The sequence below is a fragment of the Rhipicephalus microplus genome, chromosome X, assembly GCF_043290135.1.
Source record: "Rhipicephalus microplus isolate Deutch F79 chromosome X, USDA_Rmic, whole genome shotgun sequence".
NCBI lineage: Eukaryota > Metazoa > Arthropoda > Arachnida > Ixodida > Ixodidae > Rhipicephalus > Rhipicephalus microplus.
In genome coordinates, this window is record NC_134710.1 from 190,934,750 (window position 1) to 190,962,017 (window position 27,268).

Consider the following 27,268-nt stretch of genomic DNA (forward strand, 5'->3'; position numbering starts at 1 on the left):
AATTACCAGCTCGAGAGCCGGCTGAACAGTCAATTCCTGAAGAGTAGGCTGAATGGGCATCAAAACGTAAGGCTTTGTAGTTAAAAAGTGAAAAACTAAACTTGGTTGGAGAGTCCTTCCTTCTTCTGGAGCTTTGGCTGCAGAATGGTAGCCCAGAAGCCTAATGTTCACTCAGATATGGATATCTCATTTTGGGATGACATTCTTTTTGTCTTTAGTTGTACCGTTTATGCTCTCTCTTGCAGTTATTGCATGTGATTGAACTGGTACAATGGATCAAAAGTTGACTAGCCAAATGGCTTCGTCCCTATCGAGGCATACTACAGAAACCGAACAGCTGAGTCGCTGATCCAAATGTCCAGATCCTAACCCTTTGGAGATGTAGCTGGTTTTGAGCATGTGTTTGACATAGTGATGGCATTCTTACCGATTTCAACTTATGTTGCATCTAAGCAGCTGTGTTGACATATGCCAATTGTGCCAAAAATCCTAGGAAATTGCCATTCCAATTATTGCGTTGTAAAAATAAGCATGTGGCTCGAAAAGCTTGAACCACCTATGTTGTTCTCAACTTTGCATATTGCAATTCTTTTTTCCATGTTTTCTCTGGACATCACTTTTTGCTGGTGTCAATATTAATGCCATAGCATTAAAGAGCTCGTTTCACAGAAATTCCAGCGTCGGCGTCATTGGTTGTGAGCAAAACATCATCATGTATGCGTGACCGAAAAATCGAGAAAGATGCAAATAAAAAAAATTTTGGGTGCCAGTCTGGATCAAACCCGGATCGTTTGGGTCTGAGTGGGGGATCGAACCCGGGTACTTTGCATGGCAAGCGGGTGCTATGTTACACAGACATGCCTCTGCTTGTGAATACAGTGAAAATAACTGCCTCTGCTTGGAAATGCAGTGAAAGTTACTTTCATGCTGTACAAAAACTTGTATTCTGTGTACATGCTTCATATTACAACATGAAATGGTGCGGTAATAATGCGTGGTACAAGTGTACATTGTCATGGGGCTTCAGAACATAAGATTATCATAATGACTTCATAATTTAAAGACAGTCACCCACTACAAAAAGCACACACGCTACTGCATCATCAAGGCCAAGTAGTGGGTGCATATAGCAAGTTCGAAAAGACTTGATACAATAAGTCTTTGAAGTATGCACTAAGAACAGAATATCACTACCGCGTCCAACTCTTAAAGGCGAAGCTTAGGCGTTTTTTCACAGATGTGATCTAATGCATAGATGTGATGATACCATATACTTCATTGTGTGCTTTGTTTCCCTACAGGATTCAATTCATAGTGGGGACGAAAAAGGCAGAGACGGTGAAATGAAGTCATTGGAGAATTCTCCTGAAGAAGTTATGCCAGACCCAAAGCCAAGGTCATCGTCACTAGACTCTGGTATGGCATTTTTAATGTTCTTTGCTGGATGTGTTGTACTAGCACTGTGGCAATCACAAGAGGGTAAAACCTGTTGTTCATAGCTTCACATCATCGTTGAGGTGTGAAATTGGCTTTAAAATGACATAATTAATATTTTTTTATTGTGTCTGCAAAATGCACCGCTAGTGATCTCTGTTTTGAACTTAAAATCTAGCAATAGCAAACTTCCTTTGTTGGGCTCTTCTAGGGTAATACAGATTGTGTGAAGCTTCTTTAAAATAGTGTTGGCAGCAGTTTTCACGGGATTATTTTTGGAGAGCTGCAACAAAACAGTCATTGACATATCTAAGTCCTACTTTTGTTTCTCTATCATGATGTTTGAGGGTTGGGGTCAGATTGTGTGGAGAAGATCCCGCAAAACAGGGGTTTTCAAGAAGTCAGTGCCGGTCTCCCTTTTTTGTATACTTGGTGTATATGTGATTGTCACCCTGAAGCAAACAAAGTTGAAGGAAGATGTGAGTTTATGACATGCCATGAAGTTATTCGTTGAAATATAATGGTTTCTCTGAAACTCTAAATGTCCTACACCCTCTATCATGTACTTGCCAAGCAACCAGGAGCAACAGAGAAATCATAAATTAACATGGGTAATCCTTTCCTAAGACAACCCAGCACACTCTTACAACTGCAGGCTTGATCTTTATACAAGAATGATGTTCCAAATATATTCATCGTGACATTAATTACTCATAAAGGCTAATTTTGCTTTGTGGTATCTGTATGTCAGCGCAGCAATTCATACCCTGAAGAGATGAAGCTCATTGTGGAATGCTATTTATGGCAGTTTTCAAGCATCTGCTTGTAGGTTTTATGTTGTTCTTGGTGGTGAAACTATTCAACCATAGACAGTAGGTACAATGAAAGAAAGCAGATGCAGAGTGCACTGGATACTGAATAGCAGTGATAGTGAGATAGTGAAAAAAAACGATTGGAGGAAAACTGAGAAGAATAGCTACCAAGGAAACACTGTGTTGGGGAGGATGAAAGACCGTGATAGCAAAGAGAACTAAAGGAAAGTAAAGGAGGAGGGTGCAGCAAAAGAATCTGGACAAAACTTTGTCTGGGCCTTGTCTGGGCCTGGCTCAGGATGTAAACACACATGGTTTGGCCAGCCAAGTCGGGCAGCTTTCTATGGGATAGGGTGTGAATGCCTTAGCTACAATTGTAGCCGTCTGGGTGCGATGGACTGGGGACAAGTGGTCTGGAGAAAAAGGCACTGGTAAAACCATTGCAGCAGCTACTGCAGCAATTTAGTTGCTGTCACACGACATTCCCCAACAGTCATCAAATTAGCCTAATGCCGAATTGGGGTAAATCGAATATCCTTCATATTGAACTGTTTTTGAACGCAAGGATCATTTAGTGTAAATGCATAGGAAAATCTATAGCTGCATCGTACAAGGATAGTCTGAACACTTCACACATCAAACATCAAGCTATGCAAAACTCCCCAAAAAGTTGGCTTTCCCATAACAAAATTGAATTTTTCTAACGGAGGAAGTTTTTTCCACATGTATTTGTGAGTGTGAGTGGTGTGATCAAAAGAGCACTGCATGTAGTAGAAGCGGCTGCCTGTCATCACGTGCTTTCTTTCGTGATTCCTTGTCATCGTGCCCGTCATGTGCAGTTGCAGTTTGTTGTTTCGTCATGATTATCCCTTTGTTCTTAAAATAGCCGCTGTGCTAATATAAAAGGAAGAACCTGCTGTTCTCCATAAAGCTGGCAATAATCTAGAAAGTCCAACATGGAGAAAAGAATTCTGACATCGCCATTACTTACAACATCCCAAGAAGCACGCTGAGCATGATATTGAAGAAAACGACTGACCCTAAGGCCAAGACAAATTAGAGGCTTCTACCACTCCACGAATATGCACAGCTGTGTGTGAAGAGTAGAAGTGCAGTTTACTTTGATACCGTATTTTCTCATGTGTAACCCACCGCTATATATATTCCACACCGCAAACTATGAATCGCAGGAAATCAAATATTAAGAAACTAAATAATAATAATAATAATAATAATAATAATAATAACAATAATAATGTACTGAAGAGAAGAAAGAAAATACGCTCAGGCGGCAGTTGCTATATGGCCTCATCGGTGAGAGGGAGCATAGACAGTTGGCGTGCCACCTCCTGCTGAATGATGTCTTCGATTTCGAAAGGCAGCATTGTAGAACTTGATGTAAAGGTATGTGCAGCACAAAAAAACAACAACAAGGAGCAAGTGATGGCAGGAAAGTGCGCTGGCCTTGTATTGAATAATTTGACTTCGTCTTTTGCCCCAATTTCATGCCCACTGTTAAAATCGGGCATAAAATGGAACTTGCTGGGCGGAGAGAAACTTCTTTCAAGTGGCTCGATTCTGCTTTTATTACATAGTCGCGCACTTGCGCTAAGCATCATTTTGTGACTGTGGTATGTGATATTTTGTTGTATGTGTGTTACATATAAGCGTGTTTGGAGGAATAAATCAATTTTATTTTCTTTGCTTGGTAAAGAGTGGCAGTTGCAGTCTTCATGGTTGTTTTTATCTGAATGTAATGATTAAACCTGAAGGGACAAGCTGAGAGCCAAATTAAAATTTTTTACATATTAGGCTAGGTGGAACCCTTCCAGATTCGTTACCTGTGGTCGTCAAGTTTACCATCAAAACATTCTTGTGATTGCGTCTTTCGTGAAAAACTCTGTGTCAGATGTTGCATCTTAGGCAGGGCAAGTCTGTAAATTCTCTGGTAGCTATCTTCAAGCAAGGGCAGCAGTAAGCAGATATGTGCGTTAGGTGGATTTGGAAATATTTCACACATTACGGATACGCACACACTCAAGCATAATTGCCACAGCACACCACACATCTAATCCCGCAGGAACTCTCATCCCCCTCTGGTGGCGCCGTTGTGGTGGCTCTGGGAACGAGCCATTTTACATTGTTTTAGTAGCATGTAGAAGGCTGTATCATATGTGTTTCCATCCAGTGGTCATGGTAGATAATATATCAGCTGTGTTCCGCACTGTCATTCAAGCAAAGGTTCTTACTTTAAAGTTTGTACTTGTACTCATTTAAATTGTTTAATATGCACTGTATTTATATAAATTGTTTGCTTACAGAGTTTAATGTATCCTTTATTCTTTAGCTTCACTCATTCAAACAATAATTTGCTTTGCAGTGGGGCCATCATGGTTGCTTTGTGGCTTAGATGTGCTGCTAAGCTTGAAGACACAAGTTTCATTCTAAGCCTTAGTGACTACGTTATGAATAATTTAGGTCTATATTTAAGAACCCACATGGGGGCCTAAATTATCCCAAGTCCCCCACTATAGTGTGTCTCAAAATGATACCACAGCTTTGTCACGAAAAAAAACCCAGAATCTTAACTTTCTTTGTTTATTCCCCCACTGGATTAGCTTTCTTGCCTGTACGTTGTGGTGCTACACCATTGATGGTATCGTAATTCTGAATATAAAACATCTTAAAAAGCGATTTCGTGCCTGTGATATGTTATGTCTTGCCTGGGGCTTCCCGACTAAATTAGGAATATGTGTCAGGGGGTGGAATTTGAACCAGGGTCCTGCAGCTTACCTACTTAGCAAGCTCACCTTTATACTTGCAAAAGCTCACCTTTATACTTGCAAAAGCTCTCTTCCTCCATGGCAAATGCACCAAGGAGGAAGAAAAAAATCGGGAGAGAGCATTGGGTAGAATGATTAAAGCCAGAAAGTATGAACTCAACATGTGATGGTCATGTGAGTGCACGTGCAGGCAGAGTTGTGACGGGATGGCCCTATGATGTTCTCAGCCAATGCACTGCCTCATAGATCATGTATTGGACAATCACTATGAGGGATAAAGGAAAGGGAAAGACTTTGGGGAGAGTTTGCTTGCAAGACTGATCAGTTCTTATTTATGGCAAAGTGACTGTTCCATTTGATGCAAGCATTTGAGAAGAAAAGTGGAGGCCATGATGTCTTTCTAGTAATTGCATTGGAATCTTTTCTGTTTTTGTATGTAAAATGGCAGAACTGATATAAGTGCACTTTGACGGTATTTTATGCACTTTAAGCTGGGCAAACAATGCATTTCAGCATTTTTTTTAACTCTTAGTGTTGCCAGATAGATAGTATGGGTAACGTTTCGACAAACTTTGTTAATGTGGGACTGCATTGCAGTGACATTTATTGTCGAGAGGTACAAAATGCATTGAATTCTATGGGCCATTACCAGGATGGCAAAAATAATTAATTGCCTGGGGTTTTCATCATTGTGGTATTTAACTGATGACAGGATGTGTATGTGTGCTTGAAACCTTTGAAATGTATGTACACTTTTAAGGTCCTTGAAAGTCCTGGAATTGTTTTCTTCCCTTAAGAATGGTTGAATTTCTTAGCTTATGGTGTCTAATATCGACTATCAGAGTTGCTAAGTAGGTAAACGTTTATCAGGCCAGCACCAAGGGCACATTCCATACTCAGTGATGGCTCCCCACCCGCGTTTATCCTTGTCCTACCATTCATTTGATTTCCCCGCTTGTCAGTCCTCACACTTTCTCTTGACTTCCCTCCTGGGGACTTGGCTCCACCTCCAGTACTTATATATTGATGGAGTTGAAATGCTAAAGGCCCATGTACTGTGCGATGTCAGTGTATGTTAAAGAAGGTTCAAATTTCCGGAGCCTTCTGGTGCAGTATTTCTAATGATTGTATTGTTTTGGGACATTAAGTTAGGGTATTATTATTATTATTATTATTATTATTATTATTATTATTATTATTATTATTATTATTATTATTATTATTATTATTATTTAAATCTTATGCTATTTTTCTTATCATCTATATCTAACGGTCATACAAGAAGCATGCAACACTAAACGACACACCTTCTAGCTCAAACAATATTCACTGTTCATGTGCAGCTGAAGCGTTTAAAAAAGTGACGTGTGTGAGCGAAATACAAAAGAAAAAAGTTCTAAATAATGCTGCTGACTGTGCTGATGACATTCAGTGATTGGCTCCCCTCACACAGTGTTTGTTGTTCTTTCTTTAGATACAGAGACATTGACTTTATGCACAGTAGTATTTGCCTATTAGCATGGCGTGCTGGTATAAGTCCATTTCATTATTCAGTTTATATTAAAGCTAAAAAATGGGAGAAGCTTTATGACTTTTGGCAGTCGAAAATGCATTCAAATATCAAATTGGGAACACAAGGAAAAAGTTCTGAAGCAGTCGTTAACCTTTTGTGGCTTCAGCAGATCACTACTCTAAAAAAGTTAAGCCTTATTTGCACATCACCTTGATAGTGAAACCGCGAGATCGAATCCCGGCTGCGGCGGCTGTATTTTCGATGGAGGCAAAAATGCTGTAAGCCCGTGTGCTCAGATTTGGGTGCACATAAAAAACCCCAGGTGGTCAAAATTTCCGGAGCCCTCAACTACGGCGTCTCTCATAATCACATGGTGGTTTTGGGACGTTAAACCCCACATATCAATCGACACTGAAACTGAACAGTTTCCCAAAGAATAAATACAATTAAAATGGAAGAACTAAAAGAAATCAACGATACCTTGTGGTGGGCCACTCTGTGTGTTAATACTTAAGAGATGTTGCATGGTGCAAGCTTACAAAAAAAATAAAAAATAAAGGGACAGAAAGAAGATGTCTTGTCTTTTCTATAATTGTTTGTAACCCTGGGTATCGTGTATCGTCTTCCAAGGTGAAAAAATTGGCTAATACTGAAGAGTTTCCAGCAGCTGCTGTGAAATTTTATGCTTGTTAGGAATCTAACGTGATTAAAACTGTACATGTCTAATCGATGTTGTGTTTTATAAATCTGTAACGCTGCTGATATTGTTTAGAAACATGGTCATAGCAAAACATTTCTACTTGGGGTGCTGCATCACGTCCTTGTGAAATCTTCGATGGGGACTTGAAATTCATTAAAAACCTTCAAGTTTGGGCTGTTGAAACCTGTACGAACCATGTGATAAGGATGCAGTATTCCAGTATGTTTATTCAGGGGATAAACTTACCTACCAATGCAGTAGTAGTCACCACTGTCGTAAGCTGTTTATTGGCATTTGAAATCATTGTATTTAAAGCATTCTCGGATGCCCTCTTTTTGTACTGATTGCAGTTTTTATGGTTTGCTGCTCAACAAGAACCTTCAGCTTGTACATTTTATTGCATCGTGTAGACAGGAAGTTTCAACATGAAGCAAATGTGATTGGTATTCTGCTAGGTTCTGAGGTGGCAGCTGGTGAGCAGGCCTTTGAGAATGTGGCCTACCTGGGCTGTGCAGCAATCAATGCTCCACGAAGTGAACTGGAGATTCAACGCAACATGGCCATCCTTAATGATCAGTCCCCAGAACAGCACATTCATGTGGCACTAGTAGTGCCTCCGGACTCTGAAGGTGTTGTCACGTAAGTACATGTTTTTTATCATCTCTCCTTTTGGAATGAAAGGGGAACTAAAGGCAATAACTGTCAGGTTAGAGAATCGGATTACTGTCTAAACATGTTTGTGAAAAAAAAAAAATTCTCTTTGAACTTTTCCACCAATTGTGTAAAGCTTGAGGGATGCAAGATCATTACCTGGATATTCTAAGCTGTACACTTCTTGGTGTACCACTGGTCACTACACTTGCATCAGCAACCTAGGCAGCCACCCATTTTCAACAGCCTTTAACCAGTTTTGGACATGGCAAACAAGTAAGCAGGGCATGTGAATCATTTTTTATATCGGAGGCTTTTGTTATGGCAATACTGCTTGTTTTGATAGGATAGGGGTCTACCAAAACAGCAGAGAGTAGCATGGGAAAATGGAAATGTTAACTGCGCATGCGAAATGGCCAAAACTGCATCTCCATATGGCATGGCACCATTTTGTAGTGCAAAGGACTAGTCAACAAAGTCTGTGCTTCATAATGTTGCCCATGGGCAATAATAAATTACTTTGCATAAGAGGCGCTGGAGAGGTGGGGTGCTGGAGAGGGGCACGAGAATTGTTTTGCGAAATATAGCGGTGCACAGCGCTTCAGTTTTCTCAAAATGTGATCGTCACAGCCTTTGATATGAATTAGCTAGATTGCTTGTGAAGTATAAAATTTAAAAAAAGTTGTGGCCTGTTACTGGCCCTTTAAGCTGACAACCATCAATAGAACCTGGAATTGCGAAGATGAAATACTGTTGCAATATTTTTGCTATTGCAGAGAGGTACTATACTTGTTTTATAACTAAATATGAATAACAATACTACAGTTAAAGCTTTCTTTTTTTCAGTTAAAACTGATCGTTTGTACGAGCGCGTCGTTTCTTCTAGTCCTGTAGCAAGTTGTCGCCGTGTGCTCGTCTGCCGCGAGGCCACTTATCAGTTCGGTGACTGTACTGACGGCAATGTGCGACAAATGTGCGTGCGTCATCCACGATCCGTCGAATAATGCGGCGATGTTTTGCGGCTTCTCCAGAATAAGTTACCTGTAAGTATCGCGAACCAAAGTTGCTCTCTCGCTCATCAATTTCGAGGCTACACGAGTGCCGAGGTGTTAGTTTCCTTTTCACGTAAGACTGCCGCATTTTCGAGCGGAGATCGCAACAACGTTGCGAACACGTTGTTAAAAACAGTCTACCTGTTGCCAGTCGCCTCCATTGCGAGGGCCGCGAGCATGTTCACTGTGAACGGATTGACTTTCTGTTGTTGGTCGACGCGCGGCGTACTCCACTCTGACGACCCGTCGCGCAGTTCAAGGTCCTTTCATCAGGCGGGGGGAACCACATCATCGGCGGGTTTAGCGATAAGACTGCACTTCTGTTCCGTCACTACAAAGATTGATATCTCTGGTGGCTTCACTTTTGATTTTTATTTGCCGTACTCTAACTGATGAGGCTGCAAAACACAGCCGTTCTCAGTAACGTTGTCGGCAACCAATGGGCTCGTACGTGAGTTAGGCCTATATCGGTGACTCGGCAACCGCCATTGACCGCGTCGAGTTCGTTATCCTCGTTGTCCTGGGTCATAGCGGGGATCTTTCTGAAGTTCACAGCGAACGAACCACCACCACACCCGCTTCACAAATTACTGTAGCACGGAACTTCTTTACTGCCGCAAGCAGTCAGCAGCACCATGACAAAATGGTGCATGTCCGTGCGTGTCACGATGGTGAAGCAGACGCCAAAAGCGCCCCTTGGCCAATCGATTGCCTAAATTTGGTAACATGCCCCAAGCAGCCAATTGAATCGCGCGCTAGTGCTTCTCGATGACGCGTCTTTGCTAAAAAACCAATGAGCAAGGTGAGCCAGCGGTGGCAGGAAATTGAAGATGAAGAACAACTCTTCCGAACGAGATCAAGATGAACACGATAGCTCGAGTGTAACGGCAACAGTTTGGCACGGAAAAAGCGCGATTTTAGCGTTAATTGCGCTCACATTCATCTCGCAGGGATGCTATAAATTGATTTTGCACCAGAAATAATGATGCGAGAAGCTAGAAACTTCTCAGATAAGTGCAAAAATAGGCGCAGATTTCGAAAATGTCAGCTTCAAACAGTCGATTTTTTTGCGATTTTTGGCCTTTTAAGACCCGTGTCCCCCCTTAAGTAGGCTTGTGCGAATGTTTGAATGAATAATAACATGTTTGAATTCACTTTGATTCGAATATTAATTATTGGAAATTTCAAAGTATTAGAAATGTACAAATAGGTGTATATTAGTCTGCATGTAATCTCCCTTTATAGGTGATTTCACTTCAGTGGAAAGGTGTGATACCATAAGTACACCTTTACAAGGCAAATCTGCACTGCCACAAAGCCCCACTTCAGGGTTAGTGAACATATTACTCTCGCATTTATTCTTACTTTTTTAAGTTTAAAAGGTTGTTATATTCCTTATATGCTCTAAGTATAGTAAATTTTAAAACATCACATTATGTTACAAATCACTTGCATTCCACCGAAAGTCAAATCCTGCTACTATTCAAAGTTGCTTCTACTTCCTTTGAACCAAAAGTAATGCCATTAAAAAATTATATAAATAAATTGTGCAGGTTAGTTGTATCATCACAAATATGCTCATTTTTCAATTTGAAATTATTCAAGTCAAATCACTATGCACTTCAAATTTGCTTCGAACCTAGAATTTACTATTCCCACAAGCCTACTTTTAGGAAATTTGCACCAGCGTCCAGTTCTTGTCTGTTCAGCATTTATTCCTGGTTATAACAAACAGCATTTACTGTATCAAGTGCAGTAAAACTTTATTACTAAAGCATACCAAATTGCCCAGTTGACTCCCGAACTCTGGCCTGATCTCCCGGTTTTATAAATGCTATCTCAAATCTCCCGAAATATGGCCGCCATGGCATTTTTCTTTTTTTTTATTAATCACGCATGTACATAAGTGTTTTCTGCTGAGATAGTTTTGGTGCGGAGGAAGAGCACACGGCATTAAACTTCTAGTTGTCACCATATCATTGAGTATCGCTAAGTAAATTCAAGGCGAGGGAAAATGTACAACTTATGCGTCTCTTATGGCTCCTTATGCAACTTATGGCTCCCACATTTTGCATGCTAGGCCTACGCCACTTGCCCACATCAGTTGTGTTTGGTTTGTGGTTGTGAGGGATGATTGTTTCCCTGAGTTCGATTGAAAGGTCAATGGAGGTGTCAAAAGCAAAGAAATACGTGCAAGTGTTTCTGGACTCGTACACAGCTTAGTTACCGTGTTGTGTGACTTCGCGGAAAGGGGACAAGTACGAATTCTCTCCTATGTGCGCCTGTAATGTAAACATTTCGCTCACCTTCTCGAGCTTCTCCATTACATAAACATCAAGCCATGAAACTGTGACAGAGAATCAGCGTGTCGACGCCATTGCCCAAGCATATGCCGACCGGAGGTGCACAACGATGAGGAACTAGCCACAGTTACTAGACGCTATGGAGCAATTTTAGAACACCAGAAAGCCCTGAGGAGGATATACCCCCCTCCCCACAAAGACCTCAGTAGAGAGCAGTCGTTTGCCTGCAGACAGCTGCAGACTAATACATGCCCCAACCTCAGTCTTCTGAGTAAAATTCATTCGGGAATATACCCCAACAAATGCCCGCTTCAGAGAACACCCCACACTTCACCACATGACATGGGCCTGCCAACACACACAGGTAGTGCCAAGAAACTGCACACCAACACCGGATCAGTGGGAGGCTGCGCTCTCCTGCTATAAGCCTGAAGAACAGCTCAAGCTGATCGACAGAGCTTGCAAGATGTCAAACGCCACAAAGGCCCTGGACTGAGAGCTCCACCTTCACCAGAAAAACAAATATTTGAAATAAAGTTATGCATTCATTCATTCGGTGCGCATCGCTTGCATGAAAGCCACGTTCAGTTTGCAGAAGGGCAGGGCAATATCAGGCAGGGCAATGGCTTGCTTGGAAGAGCAGGGCAGTGCCTTGCTTTCGCAACCACATTAGATGGAAGCAACGACAGCGGGTCACGAATGTCTCAGTCGCAGTAATTCACGATATACCGTATTTACTCACATAATAGGCACACTGCCAGTTTGGTAGCGAGAAATTAGATTTTTTTTTATTTTCGCGCATAATAGGCACACCCCGAACTCAGTCATGATCAGTAGTTTTCTACCAAATTTGCACGGTTGCAATTCGACGACCTCTTACAATAACTGAAACGAGGAAAAAGGAAACAAAAACAGCCGCCTGCATGTTCCCATGGGGGGAACTCAAGTAAGTGCATCGCAGAGTGGTTGGGCTACCGCATGAATGTTGCGTAATAGGGTATGGTTTGGGAATGCTAAGTTGTTATTTCGTCTTTATTGTTCTTGTTTATTGAATGAAGGAGAAGCGTTGCCTTCAATTTCAAGCGAAAGCCTAGTAAAGACGCCATTGACTGAATTCTGAACGCGCGATTCAGGGCCAGTGAACGGTTGTACAGCGCGAGCAGTCGGTTTTTTACTAGCAGACGCTGACCTGCATCAGCCTTGCGAGGCAAGAGAGAGAGAGAGGAAGGACAGTTTTGCGGGTGTCTTCCTGGGCCCGCACGAGACGTAAGCATGTGCAGTGGGGGTGTGAACAGCGCTGCCGCGAAAGCCTTGCTACTAAGAAATTCTTTGCATTTAAGGGGAGATGCTACTCGAAGACACTTTTTTTTTAATATTCACCCCAGAGGAATGAAACTGGAGCTGTTTATGGAACTTTTTATGCTGATTTCAAATATTTAATTAGTTTTCTTGCAAGTTACACACTTTTAGCTCTGCAACATGACAAATTGAAAACCTTAACCCTTTTGCCCCCCCTCTTTTCATCCCTAAAATTCTGTAATTTTTTTACCCTTCATAGTTCATAATGCTTCAAATAATGTCTAGAATGCAATTAACTAATTAGAAAGCACATAAAAAATATCTAATACGTGTGAAAAATAATAGACAAAAAAAGTCTATATTTCACCTGTCCTAGTAAAGGTATACACACAATTTTTTTATTATACAATAAAATGTTGAAATTTAAACTAGATAATTGCATTTGTCATACTTTGGAAAAAAATTGGGCAAAATTTCATGCAGATCCGAGCACTAGAAATGCCCGAAAAAGGAGGGGCACATTGGAAGAAATGGCAAAATTTGTGTTTTGAGAAAACGAGTTTTGAAGTTAAAATTGAGTTTTTATTTATGAAAGGTATTAATAAATCATATGAAATTTGCACACCAAAAAGAACAATCCTTCTCGTAGTGGCCACTGCGACTAAAATAGGCCAGCACCATGAGTTTGTCCATCTCGGCGTTTTAGAGCCGACTCCTCACAGACATTTCGCTCACAGACAGGGCCATGAAACGCGTGCCAAACTTCCGCTCCATCTGACAGAGCCTTGTGCCAACTGCAAGCTAAAAAGAAGTTCGACAGGACTGCGAAATCCAAATTAAGTCCAGTGTCATGCCATTTTGCAGCCATGTTTGTGCCACATACCGTCGTACATAATGGCAATGTTGTCTCTGCTAAGTACTCTCACTGCGAGCTCTTTCGACCTCTCAAGATTGGTGCCGACGTCATCCATTGCCTCATCACGAACTTTCCGGCTGACGGGTGTGAATGACTTTTGATGCATTGGCTTTTGCAAGCCAACAACTGCCGCAAATCGGACCAGCTGCTCGTAGCCTATTCCTAGAGAGCGCGCTGCACAACGGCTTTCACTTGTGAGCAATGCCTTTTTTCATTCATAACGGAGATAATTACACGAGAAAAGCATTGTTCAGCTGCGCTGCTCGACAAGACATGGACCCCGCAAACAGGTGTCACAGCACATACAGGCGCGCAGCGGCCAATGGCAGTCCCTGATTCGTACCATGTGATAGGCCAGTCGCGGCGCTCGAAAAACGCACAGAAGAGTGATTCTTTTTATTATTTCTTGCGCTGCATCAGCGAGAGAAACTCTTGTTATTTGAAGAGTGAGGCTCAACTCTTTGACTCATGCGATCAACAATGGCTAGCGGCGGCGCATTATCGGAGGCAAGGGGCTCGAAGAATGCACACTTTGGACCTTTTAACAGGCACCTTGTGCTCTTTAGATGAAATTTTAAAGCATTTCAAGTTAAGTCTCGGCCTGTACTATTTTTTTCATAACAGTAGAGGTACTAATTTTGTCAAAACAGGCGAAAGTATAAAATCGGTAATTCTGAAAAAAACTCGCATTTTTCGACCCGCATCTCTCCTTAAAATATTACCACAGCAGCGCTGCATCAGCTTCTCGGGCTTGCTGAGTGGGGAAGAAGGGCTGTTGCTAGGGTGTCAAAGTAACCTTTGCACCGACGCGCGGGCGTAGCTCCGGCCGCTAGCCGATCGCACACGCTCTGTATGCGATCACGTCCTCGTCAAGTGTGCATTGAGTTTCCTGTTGGAAAAAACATCATTGTTATTGTGTTTGCTACCTCATCCGCAAATTTAAAAGCTTTTTGGCTTTCCGATGTGAGGTTTCGCATTTGCTGATACGTGGACTTGCACAAGCTGGACGGATTATTGTAGTTGTTGATTTCATAGTCGCGAACCTAGACATTGTATCACATGCACTGCTCTTGGATCAGCGCTTGAGTGTGATCTTTTCAACACTCAATCTTCGTGTTGTCTTGTACAAACTTCCCGTGACAACATACAAACCGTAGGCTATAGGCCTAATCACTGTTCATGCTTTTCGGTGGCGGTTGTGGGCGATCATATTGTGGTTTCGTAAGGAATCAATTTAACTTTTTTCGGTGCCTCTACTTGAAGGGAAGGAAGGCTTTGGTGGCACTTCTACGCTCGAATGGTGGTTCGCCATGCTACTGCAATGTCTTAGATATGGGGGTGAGAGCCCGAGAAATCGAACGACCGGTACCGGTTTTTTTTCCTCTTTCATTTTGTTTGCAACACGGGTTTTCCGATATTAATTTTTGGAAATTTGAATGCACCGCCTGCCTCGATTCTCAGACTCGCGAGACTGCATGCTTAACACATTTTGTGCTAGTGTAGCCTATGAAGGAGGTTGTTTCAGCTGTAGCATGGATATTCGTGACTTCGGCGACGTATACATTATCAGCGATTTATGTTGTCATCGCAAATAAAATTTTTTGAAATTTTACCTCGTGTAATAGACTAACCCCGAACTTGGATCCGGATTTTCTGGGAAAATAGTGCCCCTATTATGCGACTAAATACAGTATACAGTCGAACCCACTTATAACGAACCCGAGCCTGACGCGGCATCCGTTCGCTGTATCCCGAAGTTCGTAGTAAATGAAACACAACTTTTAAAAAAGTTGTGAGTGAAAACACAAACATTTTTTTTTGCCCAAGAAAGTCTATGATGCACGTGTTTAGAAGAGCATAAGTGATAAGGGCGGTCTTGAGTTTATTTCAAACGGCAGCGTGCTCGTTCGCCAAGGTCCGTGGCATAAGCTGCATGAGGCACTGGCTCCAAAGTTTTATCGTTCTCACAATTCGATTCCTCCAAATCGCTCTTGCCACGTACTTTATTCATAATTCCTTAATCTGTGCACGGTTCCATGGTGTCGGCATCGTCATCGGCCGTAATGGAACCATCGCAACAGATGTCCCACCCGCTCTTTCATGTCGGATTCGATGGCACGTTGCCACAAATCGCCGCCGCAGTGGTTCTGTTCGGAAGCTTTAGGTTCGGCATTGGGCCCGACGTCATCAATATCAGCCTCGCGAAAATATACTCTGTTCCAGAAGTTCCGTGCAGCACTGTGGTAGCTACAGGCCTTTTCAACCAATCAGGAGGGCGAGCACATCTAAGTGTATCCTTCCGCGTCCTGCAGTCTGCTAGCGACGTGCGCTGCAGCGAAAGCGGCAAGACCGTCTCGGGACACTGGGCAACTGCGCAGTGAGATAGATAAACTGTAATTGTGAAAGTGCTTAAATATTCTCCTCGGCACCGTAAAAGCACATGTCTTTGGTGAAAGTACCTCGTCGTGCTTATCGTGCTCCGCTACCCACTTGTACAGCGCACGCTCGCTGACGTTAATGAATGCAGCTGTTCTCTTAATGCGAGAACTCTTGCTTGCGTTTCTGCCGCCCTTCTTACGCAGTGTCCCGAACACATTTAGAGCCCCTTGTCGTGAAAGCTGATCCGAGAACGATTTCGCACAGGTGAACCAGGGGCCATCATTTTGACAGGAGTGACCAAATCTGCCACCACGGACTAATCACAACCCAAGACTGGGTCCTCTGCAGCGCTGTGGACGTTCGGGCTGTGTGGACTAACCATAAAAGTTTAGACAGTGTCGTACCATTCCTTCGTACTTTATAAGTTAAAACATAACACATACGAGCCACAACAGCGTTATTTCTTGCGTCATTTGCATGTTATAACACGTACAATCAAGAACTCTTTCTTCAGTATCATGGAGCCACAAAAATTGTTTTCTACACAAAAATGCGACAAAATCGTCATACAAATCACAGATACAACACTCAGAGGAGCCCTCAAGTAAAAATCCTCCGATGAGACCGCTTGCAAAAGTCACGAGGACAAACAACGGGCTACGTATACGGGGCACTACATCTCGCTTTGCAACAATCTGCAATTGAGGGTCATGTAGCCTTGGCTCTGCTGCATGGAACTTCTAGTTTTGTGTGCATGTAGCCGTCACCACCGCCCACAAAATATTCACCATCTCCACAGCTGAATACCAGGACGCCCGAAGGGGCAAGTTGGCTGCCAGGTGGTCAACAGCTATGAGCAAGCGCTCTACGACGCGGCACCTGCAGATTGTGCCCAAGCCCAAAGTGCAGATTACGCCCAAGCCAAGCGGTCACACTTTCGGCGTTTTGTTGAGCGGCAGGAAAAGGCGTGCAAGTCCTCCCGTCTGCCATCCTGACCACAGACAAACATCTAGAGCGAGCAAGACGTGCACACGCGACACACATGCCAGAACGCGTGGAACAGCTCTGGGCCTGTTTCTGGTCAGAAAACAAAACTTCTGAATTCGAGCCAGCTTGGCTGGCGTCGCGGAGTGGTGGAGACGGGCGAAGGGGTTATGATTACTTGAAACGCAATTACTTGAAATTACTTGAAATGCAATGCAATTACTTGAAAACCAAAACACGCGGGAAGAAGGCAGGTCAAGTAGCTTGCTTGAAAGGTCTGCGAAACGCGCCACTCGCGCATACTTAAACTTAAAGAGTGCCTGCGGGTGCAAAGGTCAAATGACAGCGCCTGTGACGGCGTGCACGGCGGTGTTCAAAGAATTGGCGGTCGTGGTAAAAAAATCGTTTGTTGTGCCGGGGTGTTTGTGTGGCCTCACCGACTTCGATACTTCGCGATTCGTTCCGTGCAAATTAACAGCCTTTTTCGCGGAGGGCATGCTGAGCCGAGTGCAAAGTGAGCGAGAAGAGGTCCTAAACACGAACTTCAGAATCGGTGGGGTAGCGTACGTGCATGCACTAGATGCAGACGATCGGATAGAGTCGGTAGCCGGCGATGTTGGCTAATGGTCTGGTCACTCCAGGCCGGCGACGCCAACGACAGTACCAGCGATCAAAAACAGGGGAGATGGCGGACCGGTCTTCGAAAGATCAGTGGCAGTGTGAAAACACGGGCCTCGTCTGGCAATGCAAGGTGCTCAGAGTAGCGGGGTGACAAAAAAAGGAGGGGTGCATAACAAAAAGCGGTCGGGGAGAGCGGCAACTAGAGGGGAGCGGAGGCAGGGTTGGCGTTTAACATAACAATGTATGGGCACCTCGCCGATGCCTGATCGGTGGTCGAAAGTGGTTTCCCGGGAAGTCTGCAGAGCGCTGACCCCGTTCACTGTAACCGATCGGTGGCGCTCAGAGACGTTCGTTGTAAGTGCGATTTTGTGCCATTAAACCAATGTATATTTTCACGGTCACGCCGATATTGTTCGTTTTAAGCGAAAGTTCGTTTTAAGTGGGGCTGTTATATGTGGGCTCAGCTGTACAACATCCTCCCCCCCACAGCGGTCACCCGAATTTTCATGCTCCTAGGTTGGCAGGTATGCTAGAGTTTATCAAGGAACCCAGGAAACTCGTCTCTTTAATGATATCTTCCCATCAAAAATTCTAAAATTACAAAGAGGATAAAAGCATAAATGTTCGAAAAGCCGGATGAATTGGTGATTGTAAAAGGTTTACTCGAACTTAATCATTATTAACAAAGAGCCATAGATGCTTCACCACCTATGCAGGTGGCATCATTAGTGTACATTGGCAATAAGTAAGTTGAGGTCAAACAGCCCACTAGTCACTGAGGAGTGGGACTGTACCACTTTATATTTATTTATTTATTTATTTATTTATTTATTTATAATACCTCAAGGGCCCCAGTCAAGGGGTGTTACATGAGGGGGTAGACAGTTCACAAACAGATGATTTGTTCGATGGCTTCTTTGAAATGGGCGATGCTGGAGTGGTGCACGATGTCAGCAGGAAGATCGTTCCATTTTGTAGATGTTTGCACAAAAACTGAAGAGTGATGGGTAGTGGTATGCGCCCGGGGTGGATAAACCGCTTTCGAATGGCTGATACGGCATGAAAAACGATGGGCTGGAACGATAACATGGTTTAGGTGCAATGCATGATAAAATGTGTGAAACAAACACAGTCTTGAAATTTTGCGGCGTGAAGCTAAGTTAACCATGTTAGCTTGAGATTTTAGTTCGGTGACGCTGCTAAGATAGGAATAGTCAGAATAAATTAATCTGGCTGCACGATTTTGGATAGTTTCAAGCGTTTTAATAAGAGTTATTTGATGGGGATCCCAGATGGCACATGCGTATTCCAGCTTCGGGCGGACTAGTGTTAGATAGGTTAAAAGTTTAACAGAAGGTGGGGCTAGTCGTAAGTTTCTTCAGAGATAGCCAAGCACGCGGTTGGCGTCATTAGTGATGTTCATAATGTGGGATGACCAGGTCAGATCTGAAGTTAGAGTGATACCGAGGTATTTACATGAATTAGCTGCTGTTATTTCAGAATCAAATAGGAAGTATTTATTGGAGGAATAGGATTGACGGCGATGGAAGGAAATGACACAAGTTTTCTTTATGTTAAAGGACATCAGCCATTTTTCGCACCATGATTGAATCAAACAAAAATCAGACTGTAGGATGACAGGGCCGTTGGGATTGTGAATAGGACGATAAATGACACAGTCGTCTGCGAACAGACGAATGTTAGACGCTAAGTTATTGGGGAGGTCGTTAATATAGATTAGGAATAGTAGAGGACCAAGGACCGTGCCTTGAGGTACGCCGGGGGTTACAGCGGATAGGGAGGAGCGATGGTTATTAGCACAAATGAACTGCTTACGGTTAGTCAAGAAGTCACATATTTAATTAAAAACAAGACAATTAAGGTTAAGACGTGAAAGCTTCAAAAATAATCTGTTATGAGAAACTTTGTCAAAGGCTTTTTCGAAATCAATGAAAATGGCGTCTACAGGTATGTTATTATCCAGGCTAGAACTCGGGTCGTTAACGAACAGGGCGAGTTGAGTGTCACATGAAAGTCCTTTTTGAAAACCGTGTTGGTTAGGGTGAAAGAAATGTACTGAACGTAGAAAAATTACTATGTGGGAATAAATTATGTGTTCCATTAATTTAGAGCATACACTTGTGATGGATATGGGGCGATGATTATTCGGTGAAGATGAAAGACCTTTTTTGGGACAGGAACGATCTTACCAAGCTTCCAGTCTTCCGGCACCACTCCGCATGAAATGGACCGCTGAAATATGTGCGAAAGAATAATGCTTGTTATAGGCTTCAGCATCAAATTATGTTATAAACATCACCATTGTGCAGGAAGGCTGAAAGACATCCATGGTATAGAATTTGATTTAACAAAGCCAGATTGTACAAACTTCGTTATTTAATGAAAAATATTCTATTAGCCAGCAGGTACCCATAAGCTTCAATATTTCATCAACTCGAATTAGTGAAGCTGTCATGACAATAAATCCAACTTAATGAAGTATTTAAAGAAATAAACGATAAAAGACATCAGTCATTTCTTCATAATATTGACACAGATGTTCTTTTTTTTTTTGTGGCTGTGCGCTGTCATGCCATCACGTTAACTTTCTCTATACTGTGCTATTGGGCATTGATAGCCACCGTAATTCCACTCTTGCACCAACTGCGCCAGATCAAATTTACTGTGCCATCCTGATATAACTAGCAGTAATCGTGCCAAACTGTGCCAAAGTCGCTTCTGTGGGGGTGATAATCACTGGCAGCAGCCACGCCAGCGTGTCAAAACGTGCAGCCTGTTGGGGCCAGCAAGTCGCAACCACCTACCTAGAATTATTTGGCTGGGTGATGAACGGTCGCACGTGCGTCCCGAGTAATCCTAAGTGCAGGTGCAGCAATTGTGCAAGTCGGCTCAACGGCAAAATGCGCTCTCCGCAGCAGCTCGTGACGTTTAGGGCAATTGGTAGCGTAAGTGTGGCGGCGATTTATTGGCAGACGTCGTTCGTTTCAGGAGTCACACTGCACATAATTAAAGCAATTTACACTAATAACTGCACGTGGGCCACCAGAATATCTGTCACGTCTATTTCTGAGCATCGCGATCGAATTTGCCGTGCTTCTCATCCACAAAAGCACGTGAACGGTGGGAATGTGTTGACACTTTTCCTCTCCAAATATAATTATCCAGAACAGCTTTTTCGTAATTTCTTCCACCAGCACATCTGCGTTTGTAAACGCTCTAGCAGTAAATGCCACTGAAGGTCCAGCTCTTTCGAGCTCGTGAGTGCTGGGATCCCAATGCGAATTTTTAGTGCTTTTTTGAAAAATGTCATCTCACTGATAAATGCATGGCTCTAGGTCAAAGCAGCCGCAATTCGATTTTAATATGTACAGCTTTTAGTAGCGAGCCTATCGCTGACAGTCCTGGTGGTCAAGCAGCTACACCGTGTCACACGTACACTCTTCACTTTCCAGGGTCAATAGCTGATAGCTAGAAATATTAAACATCATGGTATCGCATATGTTCCTTCGTTCTGGTGGATGCGCGGCTGCATCGCGCGGAGGGTGTAGTCGCTGGCTTGCGCTATCTCAAAGCATCATGAGACTGCTCATAAACTTGTGCTGTCAGCGTCCACTTCACCTTTGGGGACTTATGGCAGAAAAACCGCTTTGTGCCTTCAGTTAGCCACAGTCTCTGTAACTAGGGTTCCGTTAAATAATGCGAGGTCGGGTCCAAAAGGTACAATTTGTTACTTTCGCTTAAGCCCTTAGCAGTGAATGTGATACCAACAAAGTGTATTGTTGTGCGAAGTAAGGGTTGACATCATCCATGAAGAGCACTAGCGGTGGGGTTGCCATTTCAAAGCTCCGCGCACTCGCCACACGCGCAAAAAACTTGATGCACATGCTGTGTTCGAAATTTTTATGGTGACTTGGATGACTAGAGACCTCTGGAACACCTCTAGCATGCCTATGCATGTACAGCATGAATGGCGCTTACAAATGGACCTTCAAAATGGCACGGCGATGGTGTTGCCGCCTTGCTGGTCAAGGCTCAATGCATACCCCTATCACGGCCACCGTGTGCATCGATCCAGATGGTGGTGCAGGGAGTGAAGCATTTTTCGCACACCCTTTTCGCGTTGAGAGCACAACACGTAGAAAAGTATACAAACCATCTCTGATGTCTGCCAAAATAGCGCGTCAGCTAACGATCGAGACCACACAGTCAATGTTCACAATCGCTCTGCTGGCGACACCTTCCCTGCATTCCTTCATGCTCCCTGAAGACGGACGGGGCATTCTTCCCTGCTTGAGTAGCAATCGATAGCAGGCCTGGAACCCGGGGTGATGTTATTGCATATGAGATGTCCCCCGCTACGTCAATAATTACCAAAGAGAGGGAAGACCACTCATCCCCTTTTCTGTCCGGTTCTCTCTTGGCTGTGTGTCTCAATCACTTCCCACATACAGGGATTCGTGCTGGGGCCGGGAAGTAAGAGACGCTACAACCTGTTCCTGTTTACTGATTCATTTAATTTATTACTAAACTGCAAACATCGTATACCCGCGTACATCAACCACTACACAAAATTATAACACGATTTAGACACTCATGACGTTCGACACAGGGCAGGCACATAAAGAAAGTAACTGCAACAATACAAGGGTATGCATATATAAAGAAAACACACGAGGACACAAATGATGAAGTTATCAATGAATAAAACCACGCAATGTCTCAACACGCCACCTCCCTTCCCGCAAAGCTAATCTAAATAAGGTGCATAAAGTCCGTCTCACGAAAGGTCCATGTTGACGGGGGCCTCGGAGCTGGCTGTTCGAGTCGGGGCTCAGGGCTTCTTCCTGGGGTCATTGTCCAATTCGTCGGCGTCTTCATCGTCTTCATCATTGTCGCCTTCGTCATGCCTCTCAGTGATTTCCATCTTAGTCCTCTTTCGTAACGCTCCATTCACTCGCCTCCTATCCCTAACTTCTATTCCTCATCGTACCGTCCTTGCCTTTCTCTACCATCTCGAGCTCATCGCATCGTATCTCTGACTCTCTTCGTATCGTCTCGTAGTCCCTTTTTGTAGGACCCGACTCCGCCCGTCCGTGGCACCTAACCGATTTCCACTGTTGACACGACACATTTTCTTGTCAGTTGGAGTGTATCATCTTCGACGGCTGCCCCCGCGGCCCACACCAGTAGAAAACCCTCTCCAAAACAAAGCCGAGCAAGTAACAATGTACAAACTCAAGCCTCAGAGAGAGAGATGGGCGAGCTGTCCCAAGACACTTTAACTACGGGCGAGCAATGGTCCCGATGCTTCCGACAAAGTGCGTCGTCTGTAATGACCAACGTCTGGAAATTGCAGTGTTGTGCCGAATTGTTTTCGGCCGAACCAATTGCCCCGGTTTCTGGTACTTGATGAGCCGATGTCCAGAACGAGTCTCCACGTCTCCATGCAGCTCGGTGTCTTCCGCGAAATTCTCCGCAGCCGCCGCTTCTTCGTCATTCAATGCCGCGGGTGGCCATCTGCGCAGAACGCAGTAATGAGCCCTGGAGCCACGGAGGCTGACGGAAAGTCGGGTCGGACCCGGCACAGGCGCTGCAGCAGGGTCGCATTCTCCGAACCAACAAAAGGTGCTCTGCTGCTCCCCCATGCCACAAATCTGAAGGGTGCGCGCAGATTATTTCCACCGTACACTGTCACACTGTCTGTAGACGACAAGGCGCCGCCCGGTCCTCGTGTTTGCGTGGGGGGGCCCGCGAGAACAGTAGAAACAATCCTTCCAGGTACTCCACTCCGGAATGCCCATTCGTTACACTGAAGGTTTTCTTCTCCTTTTTGTTTATGCGTGGGTTTAAGAAACGAGCGAAAACATCCTGAAAGGACCGGGATTCAGTCCGTGTTTGCAGGGACGTCACACATACGCTTTCCGTGCAACAGTGATAGGTCGGCTACTTTTATCTCTGCGTCAGTTGTGTTCATCGCCCACACTCGCATGCTTTTACTGGCGTGTAAACCATAGTATGCACGGGGGGATGTTATCGATTTGGGCAGTATACAAAACGTGAAGGCAATGGGCAAACATCAGTCAATAATGTGCATATAATTGCTATTGCGATAAAAATAAAATCGATTTCGCCTTCGAGTCTCCTAGATGAATGCATAAGCCATTCTTTGAGAATTTTTTTCACTGATTTCTAGAGCTCACAAGGATGCTTTCTGTGTACAGCCAGAACGCCCTAGCCATATATAGCTTTGGTGCAAAAAGAAAAAGTAATGGCCATCAAATAATGAGCATTTCCATCGTCAAGTAGAAACTATATTGTTTTTTTTTTCTTTAATACTAATGAGGTGTTCATCGTAGATGGGGTCGCCCCTGTTGAACGTAAATTCAGTGCTTCTGAGCTAGCTTGCGAATGGCTTACGCTGTGTATGTAGGCCTCGCTGTTTATTAAAATGAAACTGCAGACACATACTATCTGGCACTAGTACTTCATTGGTCAAGCAGCATGCACATAGTAAAGTATGACAATAAAAATAAAAATTTATACTATTAAAAAAGCATGTTTTTTTTTGGGGGGGGGGGGGGGGGCTTCATGATAGGTGTGCTTTGGAGCTGCACCTCTATGATTTGTGGTGATGCCCAATTGCTGAAGGTGGCAGTGTGCAGTCAAGTTCCACCAAACCAACTAGTGCTTTTGGCATGAAACAAGGGCAACAGAAGTGTGAATTGTTCATTTTACTGAACTACTTTCACAGCTTGTGCACATTAAAAATATGCATGCAGGATGCTAGAATAGTATATTAATACAGTTTTTGCACAAATAAATATCCAAACCATAACATGGTGTTATTTTACTAACTCAAATAAGAATGGTTCTTTAAACTGTTTTGGAGATGAGCCAACAAAGAGTACTATTTGGTGCAGTTGCAGGTTTTGTAAGACAGAAATCTTTAACATGATCTGTAGTTTTGGTATTACAGGAAGCAGTAAGGGTATGCCCTTAAATAGACCATTGTTGTTAGTTTGTGTTTATTGTTTCTTTACAAATGCATGTTGTTATTTATTTTATATTGTTTTCATAACATAGAAGGTTGTGCTTCTTAGCACAACCTTCTATGTTATGCACATATGAGTTATGCACATAGCACATATGAGTTAAACCTGGATATAACAAAATTGACAAGTTTTCAGAAAAATTTGTTATAAATAGGATTTCCTTATATGCAAGTTCGGTACAAATATTCGAAAAAGAAACACACAAATTAAAGAATAAAAGGGTAACTGAAGGCAGAGCTAATCCAAAAGACTTATCTTGTTGTAAAAAACTGCGTTATTATTGTCATAGCAATAATTTGGACACTCTCGGCAGGTTTTTGCCCTCACTTCCACGTTCTGTAACATGTCGAAATTGATAGCATGCCCCCATGCATCGTAACTTTTACGAGTGGTCAAAGGGCGCGAGCACTGTTGAAGCAGAGATGAAATGAGCTGGCCTATCTCTATCGCCTGGAGGGCGCATACGATGATATCCCCCCCGCGTGTAATATCTGTCGACAAATGCTCTAACAGAAAGGAAACCACACGCCTTGAACAAGCATGAAGAAACGCAGGGCTTGGGGTGGGGTGGTCGCTCGAGTAGCAATGGTGAACTTTGATTTTAAGGGTGCAGTCGCTATCACTGGCACATGTGCTATCTCGTCAAGCATCACTGTGCTTCCAACTTGAAGAGACTGTGTGAGCACTTCTCCCTGGAGCGGCTGTATTTGCTTATGCCAATGTTTTGTAGGAGTTCCGCAATATCAGATCCAAAAGAGATGGCTGCCAGCCTTACTTTGTATAACATCCTAATTTGTTGCTATTGCATTCATTGCATTGCTGTGGCGGCTAGAAGGAGAGGTGTCAGCACCGGCACGCCGGAGAGGGAGTGAGAATTCATCCAGATGCGGCACCACTGCTTTCGGCTCTGAGATGCCTCCCTCGCGCGCGCACAGTAGTCGCTTTTTTCTGCAAATATTTCACGATACCATGCAGATTACTACAAAAGCTAGTTAGCACTTGTCTAGCGGCTTGCTGCACAGTGTGTATTAGCACTTGAAACTGATGTTTTGAACTTGCTTTCCTGTATATTAGCTGTGTGCGCCACTCGCATCGCGAGGCGCTGAAAGATAGAGTTGCCGTGAGCTTTGCATCAAAACAACGTCCGTGAAGTTTTCACTTTGATGCTGAAGTGTTCTCCGTGACGTATTAACTCATTTAGGAGCATCAGCAGGCATACTTGGACGCTTTATTTTGTGTAACTTGCACATAGAAAAGCAATGTGTATTTTGCACAAGCTTTAAAAGCACATTAATTTTGACACACTCTTACAGGTGAACGAGAAAAGCATCATATATGCATCACAATGCGCTCAAGAATCCACTCTTGTTGAAATATCATCCCATGTGTTCTTCGCCTTTTCGATGCTTCAAAGTATTCACATAGCAGCACGCTTGCTGCTTTTTTGGCAGGCTTTGTAGCTTTTCTTCAAAATCATAGCTACTTATGGCTTCATTGTCCTGTTACAGCTTTCGCATGGTATCGCTCAATTTGCAATGCTGCGCTTTTGCCGGTGCAGCTGCACATTTTCTCACGCGAACTTCTGTGTTATGTTTGCTCATGACTGTTTTGCTTTTCTGCGCTTATTTACAGTACATCTCATTTGTCATTTGCCTAGGAACTTGCATTGCAAGCATCGGGTTCAATTCTGGGCTGTCCCACAACACGTTAGATTGTAGTTTCCTTCGTGTGTTTTGTTTTTATTTGTGCACTTTGTAATCCTGTTTCTGTCTCAAACCCCTCGCAAGGAATCATGGCATCCATTTTAAACAGAAGGCCCTTAACAGTTCTGGTTCTGCGACCATATATATGACATTTTCTGTGTGGTGGTGTTTTTCTTGGTGCACGCTTGACTGCCGTGCCCAGACTCATGACAAAACCCACAGAATGGTTGCCTTTTCTGAGATCGGCATTCTGCAGCTATGTGGACGGACTTGTCACACGCAAAACATCGAGTTTGAACCTTTGATGTTGTGTTCGCGCCTTTTCCTGCCGAGGTATTCTCCGCTTTTGCTCGGAAAACCAGCAAGTTTGACTGTCGCTGAGCTTCCAGGAAGTTGTCGGCGGCTTCCGCTATCTCTTCAAGCTTACGGCAGCTTTTCTCTCACAGAAATAGGGCCTCTTTATTATGACAGCAGTTCATAAACTGTTCCGCTGCTACGAGGTTCCGAACGGCTGAGTACTTTTTTTCAGTCTTCGACATCTCGACCCATCTGTGAAAGAAACTTGTTCGCCTCGTGGCGTACTGCACGCCCATTTCACTTAATCGACGTAGCGCGTTTTAAAACATAGGACAGGGGAAGAGACAGAAGGGACCGCTTACTTCCAACAAAATTTTATTTCAAGGAGCGTACATATATATGCTCATGAAATTCGAAAACAACAGACAAACAGATGAAAAACCCTCTATTGCCATTAGCTAAAACTTATGATCTCAAAAACGACAATTCTTTTTCACAAAGACCGAGAGAAGGATTGCTGGCGCAGTTCAGCCCTAATCTACTAATTTAGTTGTAGATTAGTAGATTAGGGCTGAACTGCGTCAGCAATCCTTCTCTCGGTCTTTGTGAAAAAGCATTGTCGTTTTTGAGATCATAAGTTTTTAGCGCATGGCAATAGAGGGTTTTTCATCTGTTTGTCTGTTGTTTTTGAATTTCATGAGCATATATATGTACGCTCCTTGAAATAAAATTTTGTTGGAAGTAAGCG

General features: G+C 43.4%; 1 protein-coding gene across 2 annotated transcripts in view; it reads left to right on the plus strand.

Moving 5' to 3' along the window:
- The window catches only part of LOC119177325 (rab GTPase-activating protein 1), a 203,156-nt gene that overhangs the window by 17,520 nt on the left and 158,368 nt on the right, over window positions 1-27,268 (plus strand). For both annotated transcript variants that reach the window (XM_037428794.2, XM_037428795.2), the window contains exons 3-4: window positions 1,302-1,416; window positions 7,698-7,881. In XM_037428794.2, the coding sequence (XP_037284691.2) occupies window positions 1,302-1,416; window positions 7,698-7,881 (299 nt within the window). The remainder of the gene's footprint in view (window positions 1-1,301; window positions 1,417-7,697; window positions 7,882-27,268) is intronic.